At 49.3% G+C, this 15,801-nt stretch overlaps 3 protein-coding genes across 3 annotated transcripts; 2 read left to right on the top strand and 1 right to left on the bottom strand.

The window, feature by feature from the left end:
• Positions 1 to 5,914: 5,914 nt before the first annotated feature.
• FOBCDRAFT_256609 (uncharacterized protein) lies at positions 5,915 to 7,416 on the top strand (the record flags this gene model as incomplete). The annotated part of the gene is made up of 5 exons (XM_031172598.3): positions 5,915 to 6,164; positions 6,227 to 6,457; positions 6,547 to 6,620; positions 6,670 to 6,839; positions 6,897 to 7,416. 5 exons carry the CDS (start codon positions 5,915 to 5,917, stop codon positions 7,393 to 7,395), a joined length of 1,224 nt encoding a protein of 407 aa, XP_031049383.2. The 3' UTR covers positions 7,396 to 7,416.
• Positions 7,417 to 9,765: 2,349 nt separating this feature from the next.
• On the top strand, positions 9,766 to 13,642 carry FOBCDRAFT_247621 (uncharacterized protein; the record flags this gene model as incomplete). The annotated part of the gene is made up of 7 exons (XM_059610812.1): positions 9,766 to 9,821; positions 9,949 to 10,049; positions 10,100 to 11,652; positions 11,704 to 12,370; positions 12,425 to 12,741; positions 12,785 to 13,040; positions 13,097 to 13,642. The coding sequence occupies 7 exons, from the start codon at positions 9,766 to 9,768 to the stop codon at positions 13,294 to 13,296; spliced, it is 3,150 nt and encodes a 1,049-aa protein (XP_059464056.1). The 3' UTR covers positions 13,297 to 13,642.
• FOBCDRAFT_175668 (uncharacterized protein) lies at positions 13,629 to 15,453 on the bottom strand. Its single transcript, XM_054703192.2, has 2 exons — positions 15,034 to 15,453; positions 13,629 to 14,985 (listed from the first exon to the last, which is right to left on the bottom strand). The coding sequence occupies exons 1-2, from the start codon at positions 15,233 to 15,235 to the stop codon at positions 13,802 to 13,804; spliced, it is 1,386 nt and encodes a 461-aa protein (XP_054559167.2). The 5' UTR covers positions 15,236 to 15,453; the 3' UTR covers positions 13,629 to 13,801.
• Between the last annotated feature and the right edge of the window lie 348 nt (positions 15,454 to 15,801).

Genomic DNA, 15,801 nt, shown 5'->3' with positions numbered 1-15,801 from the left:
AGAATGGTTGATATTACTTCAAACTTGCAGAGACCCCTGGACAGTTCCCTAGGAACAACAGCCGTGGCGCTCAATCTCAGCAGACATGTCACATTTCTCTTCACCATGTCTTATTCAGTGTAGTATAGTATGTCATGTAGGTAAGACATGGGGATCCGGCATCTGTCTCGGACGGGAATCTCAGATTTCGGAGGTCATCCCGACGGGTGCGAGTAACAGCTTCTGCGACTTCAGATGAGAGATAGGAGATCATGCTATGTTGAGAGTGAAAAATAATAGATTCATAGCGCTAATAAATATGGAAACAGCTTAAATGAAGTCCAGGAGGCTGATATGTCTCTGTGGGCGAACCCATGTCAAATTTGGTCAGGATCTTACGGAGATCTGGCAGCAACATTCGGATATGATCTGTCTCATGCATAATTTAGGCTGCTGATTGCATGTTTAAGAACGGAAGGATCTAGCGGAATTCCAGAATATTCTTCCCGTAGATTGACACTGGCCTTTGAAGTCTCGACCTTGATGGTCTTCAGCATCATGAATCAGGCCCTTTCCTTACCACCACTTCCTCTGTGTTCCCTCATCAAATTCTTACTGAAAAGCTTGAACACTAACCCTAACTACCCATACTCATTCTTTTCTGAGCATTTGTAAACGAGTTAAATGGCGGTGTGCATCGAAGATCTGGCCTTCAGGCAACTTGTACCGACATCAACGTTGCACTCCCAACCATGGAACCATTCCAAGCTACCATGGAAGAACCTCAATACTGCCGTCGGTCAGATTAATATGTCGCAAACTCCGTTTGGAGAACAGTTCAAGTGGTGCAAACCGTTCGATCAAGTCACACTGCAGTCACACCAGATGCCGTTACCCCTATTCGTACAACACCCAACCGCCTCACCAGCACCGCAGAACCAGCAGGGGACATAATTGGTTGGTCTACGAATATACCACCGCAGCTTTGACAGAATCTGCAGTGATATGTCTGCATATTCGCAGCACCCGTGTGAAGAGACGGCAAACATGCCATACTCAACGTTTGATAAGAACTCGAAGTCTTGAGTGCCTCCCGAGCCCGGCATAGCAATGCTGTGTAAGGGGATTATATCTCTACTTAAGGGGCCCTGCGGCTTGCTAGGGGGTTGTAATGTCTCTTGATGAGGAGACGGAGGATACACTCTGAATTACTGAATCTGATTCACTCTTTACAGTGGCTTCTACTGCACCATGGGCATGCTTCGCCTCTTTTTTGTTATCCTGGTCGCAGGGGCCTACGTTGCTGTGGCTCAGCAACAGCCTTTTCACGCTTCTAGAAATGCTGTTTTGTCGGTGGATATACTTCCCTCGCTTCCAGAGTCTTTCGATTCTATTCCAACCACAGTTGTGACCGTGGACTGTCTTTTCTGTTCTTCTACGGATGATGGGGAGGCCTCGTCTTCCACTTGGGTGGACACTACGATATATACACAGATATTCAGCATTGGGACCGAGTTCCCCGAGCCGTCTGAACCGTCAGGTATTGTGTCGGCGGAGACATCTGGGACGGTAATCTGTGCACCGCATTGTCAAACCTTTGTGACTGTTCCTTGGTATGATACCTTCTATCTTCGATGTAGAAGCTATACTAACTAAAAGTAGGAAGAGTGGTGAATCGAAGATTGCCCCTCTTACTCCTGTCCCAGTGGCAACCTCTTGCATCACGATATTCAACACCCCTATTCCTATTCCCCTTCCCACAACAGATATGTGGACTCCAGTTGTACCCTCACCTTCTCTATCAACATCGACGTCGTGCTCAACTACTGACACGGACTTGTCTCCTTGGACATGGCATCAGCCTGGGCCTTCCCTATCGACCGAGCTAGCTTCGAGTGGGCTGGGAATACCTCCATGGACATCAGCAGCAACGGAGGAGGCGACGGGTGTTACTGAATCGACGTCGGGCGCTACAGTAGTCTATCCTAGTGGCACAGAGATAACACCAACGTGGTCATTCGTGTCTGTTCAGACATCTCCAGCTACAGAAGTATCAGCGTCGACATGGAAATCAACGTCAACGCTGACTGAAGGGGTTCCTGTCTCGGAACCATGTACTACAGAGATCACGGTTACAATGACCAAGACCTTCTACGAGACATGGGAGTCCAAGACACTTCAGATAGCCACGTTATATCGTACGAAATCAACCACCATCGAAACAGCGATCGTGGAAGCGTATTCTACGTCGACAGGAGAGGTTGTGGTCGAAGGCACGAAGACGGAGTTAACAACCGTTGAGGCTGTTAGTTCGGGTGTAGACTGTTCGGAGGCTGGAAAATGTTGCGCTGCTTGTTCAGTTACCGCTGAATATGTCGGAGTTGAGACGACGACTTCAACTCTCGTGGGAACATACACGACTGTCGAGGAGTATGTGTCTTCTGCTGGGGGCTCATGGGTGCCAGCCGAGTCTCCTTCTGGGACTGCAGTCATCCCTGGCACGGAGGGCTCAACTCCCACAAACTCAGAGACACTTACAGAGACAACAACCATATCTGGATCGCACGCTGAAACGGAGACAGCCGGCCCAACGTCAGTTCAGACTGCGGGAGCCGCCCATGTGACGGCAGCTGTGGGAATAGGGGCTATTTTTGGTCTAATGGGATTATTGGCTTGATCCCATCAAGCAACTGAGGAGCGGAGCATGGGAGGAGAACACGCTTGGATACTGAATCATGTTAATGGACTAGAGAGTTTGGCGCGTCAACAGTTGATGGTTGCATAATGGGCTAGTGTTTTTTTGAGTGAGGACGGCTGATGTACCATGATAGTCTTGGGATAGCAAACACAGAATTAGGTCCACAGTCTTATCCATCTTGACTCAAAGAGTCCGGGAAAGATCAGCCGATGGTGATGCAAGCGCTCAGAAAGACAAATGTGCAGCGCTTCGTTATCAAAAGGTCCATCCTCGTTTAGACCCTGTCACTTGTTTGCAAAGTCGTCTAGACATGGCTGGCTGAGGAACCTCATGGCACCAGTTATATCTCTTCAGGCTTGAAAGCAGATGATCATGACTAGAACGATGCGTGGGGCATGGTTTGGAGGTTGTGCGGTAGTTGGGGGGGCTGGGATGGCCTCAAAGTGATCTCTACTATGCGAGCCAGCACATTCATCGTCATGATGCACTAGAGTAGCAAATAACGCATGCATGCCTAATTCGGCAGTGTTGATTTAATGATATGAGGGCATTCTTTGCTTCCTCTCATTCTCCTTTGTGTCATCGTAAAGTATACCCTCCATTGCCGCCGAGCCCACCTCGCTCTATCCATCCTTTTGACGCGAGAGTCCATCAGGTATCTCCAAAGTACTTCTGAAGAATCTGTATACACCCTAAGCCACGAGGTCCAAGGTGTATCCTGGAGCCGGCAACCGGGTAGCTTCCCTGATGCAAGTGTTTGCCCCGGGGTCCCCCAATCGATTGATCAGAACCTCGAGACGAGACCCCAGTTAGTTGAAAGGTTTTGATGTCAAGAGAAATTAAGACCCATTTGTTTCGAGTCGGAGTTTTATCCGAAGTGGAGGAATGTGCCAAGGGATCAACAAGGCTATCAAAAACCGTCACAAAGAGCAGGCATTACAGGACAACTCAACATATATTTTCAGGGTTGAGTAGATAATATGCTTACTATGAGATCATGACATGTTATGAGCCTTTCAATTCACGTACTTGCACAAAAGCCACCCCAGTCATGACCGGCCGCCGAGTGACATAGTTCTGATATAAGGGCGCTTGATGAAGTAAACTCTACGCCAACACTAAAACGGGCCATTCTGGCACATGGCCACCACTGCCGACTCTAAACGCGTGAACTCAAATGGATATTATTTTATAGGCTTAATATTTTGGTGCCGACTGATAGCGAAGAGATCGATTGTGGGGGTAATGGTCATAAAAACCCGGAACAGGCGAACAGTGGCTTGACCAACAGCACATCTGGCGGCTGAGTCTCACTGCCTATGTTGTACAACATAAGAGATCGTGGAATGTCTGAGATGGAAAGAGAGAAGAAGGCTACAAGGGACTGCTCACCGGGTTTCACTGTCACATCTCAGGGCCAAGGCGGAACCTCTGCTCTGCCGTGGACGAAGTATCTCATATTTGGCAATGGCTACCGGTGAGAGGATTTAAAGAGAGGGCCAATAGCAGTTTCTGACTCCCACGCCTGTTCGAGTTGGGGTTACAGTTGACCAAGACAGTGTAAATTGATGACATCTGTGTTGAACAGTGATCATCCATATTGAGCTAGTTCTCTGGCATTAGCCACTTCAGCTACTAAAAGAATAAGACTAATAACCTGGCAAGGTGATCATGCACGCCATAGTTACAGACGAACTAACGGACCATTATCTCTAGCGAACAATAGCCTCGACAGGGACACCCCTGAGTGCGGAAGAATTGCCGTCTTGTCATTGTTGCTGAGCGGTTAGGTCAAGAAGCCTAATACCGGAGCACACAGTGTATTATCGAAAGAAGGAAGTTCGATAAGTCAGGACCAGGCTGCGGAACTGGACAGTTGAAGGTGTTCGGGGGTCGGAGAACAGAGACGCTGCAATGATCATTGGCCCGGATGTGGAGCGGCATTTACGAGCGTGCGGTTGCACAAGCCAGGTAGATACAGCGACGATATAATTATGTTCTAATTTGAAATGGAGAAAGGCTATAGTTTGTGGCTGTCTCGGCTATGACTTTCCAGCCGGAAACCTCAAAACCGGCCCCTTAAATCTGTAGACACAGCTCCAAGGAGATAAAAAGAGTATTAATAAGATGCAAATCTTATTATCTCCCTTGTTAATAATATACAAGTTTATTTCAGAGATTTAACTCTGCAAGATTGACTCTAGACTCCCTGTCCAACAGCCCATCAAGATCTCAGCAACCCCTGATATCACTGGCATGACAAGATCTTGTCACCATGCCACCATGCCACGGTAAGCCGTAGGATGATCACATATACAGTGGATAGTTATCTCGGCATGTATTTACGGTTACTAACGACAAACTATGCTGGCCGGGCGTGATCCAGGTACCCGCGACATGTCTTAGCGCTTGCTAACAAGGACCGGAAGTTTGATGTCGTGCAGCCGAAGCCAGGACTAAGATCCTTAGTTTGATACGGATCAGCCTTGTTTCTGATGATGTTTGTCCGGTGAGTATTAGCGAGAACTAGTCGAGGAACGTGTGGAAATGACAGTTTCCCGCTTAATTGCCGAGATGATTTGGCCCTGACGTGAGATCATTCGGGGGATATGAAGATCCAAGAGAGCCTCTTCACAGCGTCAAAGCTCGGTTGAAGATATTTCTGAGACCATCGTAGCTGAAATTGACGGGTTTGCCAACTCAGAGATACTAGGCCTCGCAGAAGGTGCCATCCCAGCGCATCACCACCCCTTTCAGCAGCCGCCATGCCTCCATAAGGCAATCTTCTCGTCACAGCGGCCCCACGACTCGCCCAACCAACACTGACGATGTAAAGGTAACAGGGAAGTATCGAGTTTGGCCAACAAGATGGATACAAGTTGTGTACTTCTCCCTCGAGGCTGACCTCCACAACTCGATGCAGTGTGACAACTCACGAGTGTACTCCGGGGAGACTTCCGGAGAACAAACACTTAGAAAAGTGCAGAAGTTTGCTCTTGGCGGCTATTCAGTCTGAGAGAAATGGAATGGGCCTTGTGAATCGTGGGACGTGGGATATGCTGTCTTCGAAGTCGGGCGGTTAGGAGAGGAGTTGAGTTGAGGATACAAATAGTCCGCTATGTTGTCTCGAAAAGTGAAGTTATACTCAAAGAAAAACGAGAGAACTCGAGAACTTTATACCAAAATTCTATCTATTTTCTACCCTTGACTAGCAAATCCTTTGTTTTATTCCCGGCAATGGCAACTCTCAGGGGCACCACTCAGGACTATGCAACTACCATGCAGCGCTCTGACAATGATGGCGTTCTTGGTGTAAACTCTGAACTCCTCAGGGAATCACCTATCAAGAACTCCAACTCCTCCAACGCCGCACTGACTGGTCCCCTAGTCTGGTCCGGAGCAGACTATCGGGAGGACCAAGCCTACACTCTCCGTCTTAGCGGCGAGGAAGCTAACGAAGTCGACAGCGCCCTCGCTAGTTTCAAAAGTTAGATCTCCTACTACGTATGAATCGGGAAAGAAATGTTGCTAACGGGTGAAACTAACTAGCTCTTGGACTCGACGGCGACGAAGTCTCCCCTGATAACTTCCCTCTTCCAAACCTGTCTCGCCGTCTGCGTGCCAGCGCCGAGACTCTTCACCTTGGAAGAGGCTTTGTTGTCATTCGTGGCATCGATGGCAAGAAATATTCTGTCGAGGATAGTGTTACTATCTTCTTGGGTGTAGCTGGCTACATTGCTGATAAACGCGGACTCCAAGACCGCAAGGGTAACATGCTATGTACGTTTCCGGAAGTCTGAACCTTCAACAACTCCGAGTCCCTCCAATACTATTATTTAAGAACCATCAGTTTTATCTAACGTTTTCAGCTCATGTAACCGATTCGAAGCAATGGAAGACTCCTACCGACGCGCGTCATGGTATTCACACCAATGGATCTCTGGTAGGTTACATCAACTCCACGGAAATATTACTCTACTTACTAGTTACAGCCTTTCCACACTGACATGGGATGCGACATCCTATCCCTTCAAGTTCGAGACAGCGCCATCAAGGGAGGATATACCTATCTTAGTTCAGCCTGGACTGTCTTCAACGACCTCCTCAACCGAGAGCCAGAAGTCATCAAGACACTCCTAACTCCCAACTGGCCTGTCCAGCTGTAAGATAACTGCACCCTCTACCCATTGAAACAAAACTAACAATTTGGTTCAAACAGTTCGGGCCGTAAGGCTTCATATCATCTCGCTCCTGTCTTGACATTCCACGATGGCAAACTCCTCGCGAGCCTCGACCCGCATCGCCTCGGGCCGCACCCAAGTATGACGAACTCGAATATTCCCTCTCTTTCAGAAGCTCAAATTCACGCTCTTCAAGCTGTCTCAAAGGCTGCTTCTAGTGTTGAGTTGCAGCTAAAGCTTGAGACAGGAGATATTCTGTTCTTCAACAACCTCGCCCTCTTCCACCGTCGAGACGCCTACACTGACGACGATAACTCGTCTCGTCACATGGTTAGACTCTGGCTTCGTAACCAGAAGTACGGTTGGGCAATTCCTAACGGTATGCTTCCTCCTTGGGAGGCTGCCTATGGGGAGAACCGCAAGATCAAGGCTAGGCACTACCCTATTGTGCCCATGGTAGAGTACCCTGTGCAGAAGTACACTACCAGCTCTGCAGCCTTTATGATCGAGGACTCTGAGACTTCAGACGAGGAGTAATGATTCTCCGACTACTCTGCGCTTTTTGATTTTGTCTCCGTTCTGAGACCCCCAGTCGTTTCCGAGTCATGACATGTTTTGGTTTATCAAGGGTTTTGAGAGTCTATCTACTGTCGTTTCCTTAGGAACAGCCTACTATAGGTCACTATGCAGGACTACATACAAGCTATTAGTCGCTCATTGGAGAATACAACCAACATCTTGCAATGCTGTTGTCTCGAGAGATCTTGTCACGTGTCGCTATCATGTGAGAATTGAGATAAAAACCCTCCGTGTTGGTAGTTCCCCTTCCAACTCTCTTTCACATTCCTGTCTTTTGCTTTTTAGTCTTTTCACACGTCCTCGTATTCATCGTGAGATCTTTATGTCTGTTTGAGACAACCGTTCACGGAACGTTCCTCCCGCCATACCAAAGCATGATCCCATCGACCACTATAATCAAACTCTTCTGGAATGACATGGCACGATGACAGCAGTGTAGCAGATTGTTACCTATGGCGTCCTTTCACCATGACACCAATATCATATCCCTGCCCTTTTACTCGTGTCAGCTGAACTACAGCCCCTAGTAAACTTGCCCGGGAACTATTGAATCGATGCAACTTTAACCGTTACCTCTCCGACGAACAATAAAATATCTCGATGATAAGAAAGGACTGAAGCCAGAACCGACGCCCTTAGCAAACCATACCAACTAAAGAAGTGATATGCACGGGAATGGCTTGAAGTTTATATTAGCCCCAAGCTCGTCGTTATTCCTGTGTGAGAACAGACGGTAAGATCATTCCTTTTCTCTTGTTGAAATCTGAGAGTTGGAAAAGTGAAGCCTCTAGTCACATCAGCAGAAGCAAATCTCACTATCCTTTCCACTTTGGAGAGGAACCCGACTCTTTGCGAGATTACATAGTTCCTTTTCAGTATCCTCCTCGTCTCGGCCTTTGTCTCCATCAACTGCCGAAGTGAATCACAAACATGACCTGTTCCAAGGCTGCAGATCTCGACTCCTATACACATATGTGACATCGTGGATATCGTCGACTAGAAACAGCCGGTTGCGGGCCGTGCTGACATTCTGGTTCGATGTCTCGGCACAATCTCTCGAGATTGACGATCCTCCTGGCCCTTGTTATGTCATGGGATATCTCAATACCCGTGTTTCAGACATTCGATCACGCCCTTTAATTATCCACTTTCGCGTTGTTTGAATTTCTCCGGTCACGAACTTGCGGTTGATCGTCGAGCTGTCAAATGTTCTACCCCATAATATGTCTCAGCTCTTTCACGTGAGGGTTTGAGCCTTGTCCTACTCTGAAAATGGAACCCCCCACGAACGGGGGGGCTTGTTTGGGCGGCTCTGAGGGTGTGATTTTGTTTGGTATTGTTCTTGAAATATCCAATTCCCTTTTGTGTTCCACGAATGTGGCTTTAATCTCATCTCGCAGCTACAGACACACACTTAATGCCATTGAAACCTTTGTAGTGCCTGACAAGACCAGCTGCTCATATAGTATGACGTTACTCCATCTCTGGAGAAGGCTATTTCGAATAGCCTACTGTCACAATCCATGACCTCTCGGCACGGGTAATTTGTAGTGCGTGCCAGACAAACCCACAGTATGTACCAATTGACCACTCAGGTCAACCGGCGAGGACAGAAGACGAGCTTTATGGGTCCGTAGAACCCCTTGACGTGTCTCTGATTGGCTGAACAATTTGGACAGGGATATCAGTACAATCCCAATCCTTACTAGGGACGATCAATCCTCGCTGCAAATCTCGACGCTTGAACCATAACCCACATGAGTTGGTCTAAACACCAGAAGATATGAGTTTTGTAAAACCTCACATTCGCGAGAAGAAAATGGTGGAATTTATACTGATTTGTTGTGACTTTGGATTGTTGCTCAAGATGATAAGCTGCAGCTGCGAGCAAGGATTATCTCAAGGATGTCTCACACAACGGCCAGGGACTGGTAGGCGTCGATGCCCCTGCATCCCCCTCCAGATCAGGTTTCGAGGGCAACGAGTGGGTGATTCCAGGGCACCTTCCCTCAGGGAGGCTGCAATTTTGCCTCCTGCGTTGTCACTTCACCACCTCTGCCGAGCTGTCGTGTGACTTGAGTTTGAGCTTCACAAGCTAGCGATATCCCCAATATCGGGCATATCGGTAAAGTACGCGCATGCACTTGACAGCTGTGTCTGCACGGGACACTGCGCTCCATGGGTCTTGGAACCCAGGTGCTATAATGGAGATTTTTACTCGTCCAGCTGAGATCCACGTAAGTGAGAGAGGATGAAGATGAACGAACCAGACTCCACCAGCTCAGCTCAGCTGTCAGGCCTCAATTCGTGTAACGTTTTGCAATAAGGATGCCTACCAGCTTCGGCAATTTTGCTCGCCAGGAACAACGCCAAAAGGCACCCCTGTGAGAATTGTGCAGTAGACCCTGTTGGTGGGTGTCGGTTCGATGCTGTGTAACTGAAAGGACCCCGTTTCCAAGCCATGAATTCTTTTTACCCTGTCTAAATATTTTGGGTACTTTCTTCTAACAGGTCGATCCAGAGAACTCGGAAACGGCAGAATACGGGCACGGGCGCTGGGCCGAAACGAAAACGTCACCGCTCGAGCTTGAACCAACAGCGATTTGATAGTGGTAAGTGTTGGTTCGACAGTGGCACTGACACAGTTCTAACGGTTATGCAGATAATGAAGATCGTGTGTCGGGAGAAGTGTCGAAGCCTGGACGTGCAAATCGGCAGGATCCAGGCTCTTCGTCACAGTCAAGTGTATCGCCAGACTGTGCTCAGCAACCCGGACACCCCAGGTCAGACAATGCCACTTCTAGTGGCACTTACACAGGGGGCGTGTATCCTGGTGGGAGTGTCAAAGCTGTGAACGTTCAGGGCTTGGGGAGTCCTCCTCAGGCTCTTTCATCACCCGAATCTCCTCTCTCATCATCTGAACAGGCAAATCCACGCCATGGAAGTCATGGTACCCCTCTGCATGCAACTATCCCATCCGGACACGGATTAAGCCCCGAGAGTTCAGCTTCAGAGTCCGATTCCAGCTCCGGTTCTGGCTCTAGAGAGTGTTCGGATCCTGCTTCTGGACAACCTTCGAGTCAGACACTCCGGAGCCAGCCCCCACCAGAAGTATCTCTTCTGGACAAAGGTACTTGTTCTGATACTTCTTCAAATGAACAAGCTTCTCGTTCAGTCAATGGCACCCAGTTAATCTCTCCACCTGGTGACGATGCGGGTCACCTACAGACGGACAGGACAGACCTAGAGCTAGATTTCCCCTTGAGGAGGGGTGTGAAGGATGTACCTGGCTCTTTACTCTCTCCGGAGACGCTGGGAGACTCCCCGAGTCAAGAAGTCCAAGCTCAGGTTGGCCTCGGTCGAAACTCTGATGATGACGACGACTCAGATCACTCAGACATCCTTGATCAGTTAGGGAGCGATTTCAATGATTTGCTGTCCATCGACCCTGGAAGGCCCATCACTGGCTCGCCGTCAAGAGACCGGGTCATTGCCAGCAGACTTCAAGATGAGGATTCTGATCTTGAAGTCTGGCAGGTTACTGAAGATGTCCCTGCACCGGATACAAGCCATGATAACGGTAGCGCTCCGGGGACCCCTCCAAATGGCATTCGACGCGTCGTCGCCACTGCGCACTCCCCGGAACCCAATCATCACTATGAAACAAGCGATGAAGACGATGCTGAAAGTGTTGATGACACATGTAGCGGTTTTAGTGGGAGCAACGGAATAGGTAATGATGAACGGATTGTCGAGCCAGAAGATCCAGAAGAAGGTAATGAAGAGTCAAATGTAGACAATCATCTTGTTCGACAATTCGACGAAGTTGTAGCCGATCACTCGGACTCTGACGGCTCCGAGACACATGCTGGTCCCTCGGCCGTATCCAGTTGGGAGCGTCGCATTTACCTACCCCCTTCAGATTACGATGATTCAGATGAAGAGGCCAGTCCCCAGAACGAGTCATCCGACGACGAGGAGGTGTCGGAAGAAGAGACTGGGTACATCTCTGACGCTCGCGACACTGATGTTGAAATCGAAGACGAAACAGAGTCGTCTACTTTGAGTATTCCATCATCTTCAACAAACGGCATCGTTTCCCCAAGTGAAGCAAGTAGCTCTGGAAGACTTCGCCTCACATTCGAGGAACGTGAGGTTGTACGAATCACACGAGAGATCGGCGCTTGTGTTCGTTGTCGCTTCCAAAAAATCAAAGTACACATTCTCTCTGTCCCGCAATTGTTCACACTAACATGAAATAAACAGTGCCTTATAGACGAGAACAACCCAGAAGGACAATGCAAAACATGCAAGAAGTTCTCGAAGACGTCGCCAAAGACAATCCATCGCGTTCCATGCTTGCGACTCCGAATTGCCGACGTCGTTCTTTATCGAAGCGGCGGGCTCAAACTCACGAGACGATGGGCGGGCATCGAAATGCGAGATATTGGGGATCGACTTGATACAGTTGCTGTCACGATTGAAGTCTCACAGAATCTTTGTGGTAAACCTCTTCGTATGAATGTTGTGCGATTCAGACCCATTGACGGGGACGTGACTGCCCGATATTGGACTGATGGCCTTCTCGGGAAGGTGATCTTCAAGAAGAAGGAGCTGGCCAACTACTGCCTTGAAAATATCTACGACACGGCCGAAAGCGTGCGACAATACACCATTGACAATGCTCTTCCAGCCTTTTATCACACTATCCAAGAGGAGAGTGAATCAGAAGCTGGAGAACGGCCCATCATCAGAACGTACCTCACGGCCATGGCTCGGTATTTGGACCTTCACGTAGGCCGATTGAGTCCCGACACGAGCCTTACGCTGACTCCTTCGCAGAATGAACATAAATCCGGCGGAAAGCTCTCGAAGGACGATGAAAAAGAGCTTGAGATATTCGGCAACCTTTTTATCCTCTGGTGCGCCATCCGTAAGTGCTCCTCTTCAGCTCATCTCAATTGCATCCCACTCTAATCCCGCCCAGAGCACACTGTAGGATCCCTCTACATCGAAGGCAACGAAACACTAGGCATGCTCCCCGAAACCGAAGACAAATCCTACCCTCTCTACGGCAAAGTGTCTGTCCCTCGCATGATAGTCGCCCAATTCGACACCCTCAATTACAATGAGGTCCTCGAGCGATACAAGGAGAAGCTCCTACGCGACATCGATTGGCTATTCAGCCAGGACAAGAATCGATGGTGGTTCACAATCTACCTCGTCGTCTTCATACTCCTGCGCGAAGCGAGTCGCATGACAGCGGATCGGTATCGGCATGCGAGAGCTAACTATGGATCAAGTGTATGGCGGCCTCGACCCTCAAAGGACGTAGCTAACTTAACAGGTGCGATACTCGATCCCAGACTTTGTCGAGGGGCTCCATGGCAGCTGCAATAATATTCTCATCCACTGGCATTACTACAACTGCGATCAGTGGCCGACTACTCGGTTGTCGGGCCTCACTAATGGCATAGGAAGAAATGACCACTTTGAGACTCTGGCACCCAAGGATCGGCACCTTGTGAAACAGAATCTCAAGGACCCAGAGGTGAAGAAACACCTTCTGGTATGGAAGAAATACAAGAGGGATAATGGAAAAGGTCTGCGACATGGAAAACTCAACCATACGGCATATTAGTGCTAACCGACCGTTTAGTTCCAAAGATTACTCTCCAACACGACGCCGGATCCATTCGCTACGCAGGAAAACAGGACAAGTACGACTGGGATCATTCTTTGTATTGGGTATCGCAAATGTTTGAGAAGAAATGGTACCCGCATCCGACGTATACGAGCGAACAAGAACCCGAGTCAACGCTCATGACTGTCACGACGGCTGTCGCTGCGGCCGGCTAAGGATGAAGCGAACCGAACACTCAACGAGAACGTACGATACGAGGCTTAAATCAACAGCATAACGACCGATACGAATCTTTTGCCACATGAATTTTAGTCTTACCAGCATTCGAGGAGCTTCCAGCGGTGGAAGAGTGGGAAAAATGGTACAACGCCCAGCATCGATAGACGCATGAGGGCTCGAATAAACATACACTTTTACACGAAGACCACAATAGAGTATTCTAAGCAGCTTTTATTCTACGCAAGCGATATGCTGATCTATTCATAGCTCCAATTGGAGACTCAAGTATTGTAAAAAACCGCTGACTCCAGGCCTCCTCTGCTTCCTGTAGTAATCGCTGCCTCCAAGCTCGCTGTGCTTCCTATGTTCCCGTACGCCAAACAAACTCGAAACAAAAGTCATGGCGCCATCTAAGTGTGGTCAAGATCTCTTAAATCTGTGTCGGTCTCCTGTGGTCTCCTGTTCTCTTCCCCGAACCAACTAAAAGAACCCCACCATTTTCTACCAAGTTGTGTTCTGTGACGAACGAAACTGCATCAGGTTTCGCTTCTTCATGGGAGGAGGCATTCCCCAGTTGTCCTCCGAGTCAGCCCAACCCTCGTCGACATGGGTCACGTAGCGCAGAGAACTTCCGAGGCCTCTGGTCCGAAGTCGAAGTGGTGAGTTGGAGGGATAGGTGTGGATGATGTCTTTTCTCAAGTCCTTGTCAAACTCGATCTCCCGCATGTTTCCTTGCATCCAATCACAGAAGTGGGCAATATCGCCAATACGACGCTTCAGCTCGATGAGATGGTCTACAGTGACACAAGGGTAGAGGCCCAGATTGATCAGATTGTATCTCTTGACCGCCGCCTCGTGCGTACGCGGATCTTCGAGTCGTGCCCGGAGTGGTCTGGGTGCGCGGTTGTGGGAAAACGCACTCCAGATCTCGAAGGCTTTGTCGAAAAACTTCTTGTACTGTTCCGCCCAAGTGGGAGGAGTATCGAAGAGAGTGCTTGGTCGCATGTAAAAAGGGAAGTGGATGTTATTGAACCGGGCGGGATTGTCCTCCACCTCCCCATCAGAGTCGGCGTCTGCGTCTGCGTCACCATCTTCCTGAGCCGCATTAACGTAGCCCTTATCAGTCTGGCTACGGCTGTTCCCGTTGTTGGAAGAGGTGGTCGCTTCGTTGTCGTAGGGAGAACCGGGGGTGTTCGTGAGCCACTCGGGGTTGGTGCCCTCGGTGTCAGTGGGCGAAACGGTGTCAACGTCCATAGACTGACCCGAAGACCGACCTTTGCTTCCCTCGTTGCTTCCAGGGCCATTTGTAAGCCATTTGTTGGTAGTTACCGAACCCTCTGCTGTCGTGGTGTTGATGGTAAAAGCCTCAGCGGCGTTGGAAGTTGTACTGCTCTCAGCAGGAGGGGGGCCGCTAGCAATAGCAGCGGCCAGTATGACCATGTCACGATCGAAGGCCTCTTTCTCGGCGGCCTCAGTATCGTTTCGGGTGTCATCATCTTCGGCGGGCTCGTCAGGACCAGTGTCGTCTGGCGAGTCAATGGCGTCTAGCTCGTCCGCGGCTGCAGCGCTTGCCGAAGCTTGGGCATCCCAAGGGTCCTCTTCGTTGTTTTCTTGCTCCTGGTCAGACTCATGCTCGGTGGTGGCTTCAATAGTACCCTCCGAGCCATGCTCCCACGAGTCCGAGCCTGCTTCGTCACCATCAGTGTCCTACTCCGATGATGTCTCGCGGAGACTCTCAGCCTCGTCAGGGGTTGGCGGAGGCAGGTGGACGAAAGAAGCATATCTGCCGATATCTTCAAACGACACATACATAATGGCTTGATTTCGAAGAGTAACGAGAAAGTCAAGCTTCTTGTACCCATTCCTGAGCGCCTGTTCTCGGATCGGCTCCGACATCTTGGCCGTATGATGGAACCTCTGCCCCCACAGCGACATGATGGAAACCAGGCCACAGGTATGTTTGAGTGTGTCTGAAGCAAGGTTAAACACTTCTCATCGAGCAAAAGGAGAGCACAAATACCTGATCAACTGGAGAAGGCGGTGATGGAGGAGTCGGAGTTCCAGGTCACGAAAGTAATGCGATCAAAAAGATAGAGAACAAAACTACGTTCTAGATGATGATTCTTGTATTTTTAATGGAAAAGAAAAAGCAAAAAGCGACGTGGGAGGTGGGAGGTGAGAGGGCAAGGTTTGTGTGGGAGGGAGAGAAGAGCGAAGTCGCAGAGTGCAAACGAGATGCAAGGTCGAGATTACGTTTACAACCCGCGGAGGGAAAAAGGCAGAAGCACTTATTCGCAAGCTACCTATCGATAAGATACAGATGACTACACGCGCAGAAGTGGCCACGGGAGCCAGCAAACACTTATTATAAGCGAGTTACTGAGCATCAGGGAAAGAGTAGATGGGTTCCTGAATGTGATGCCAACGCCAGTGACAAACGGCCGACGAGACATGTAAAACGGCACAAGAAGTAGAGAGTAGAACTGCTATTGTCTACAGAG

Source organism: Fusarium oxysporum, chromosome II (assembly GCF_013085055.1).
Source record: "Fusarium oxysporum Fo47 chromosome II, complete sequence".
Lineage (NCBI taxonomy): Eukaryota > Fungi > Ascomycota > Sordariomycetes > Hypocreales > Nectriaceae > Fusarium > Fusarium oxysporum.
This window is presented reverse-complemented; position numbering and strand designations above follow the sequence as displayed.

What these genes read in the sequence shown, in the direction of transcription:
- FOBCDRAFT_175668 (XM_054703192.2), bottom strand. Translation starts at nt 15,235, where the DNA reads ATGTCGCTGTGGGGGCAGAGGTTCCATCATACGGCCAAGATGTCGGAG. An exon ending in AACCCCTGACGAGGCTGAGA is followed by an intron (nt 14,986 to 15,033) that starts GTCTCCGCGAGA and finishes GTGACGAAGCAG; the next exon opens with GCTCGGACTCGTGGGAGCAT.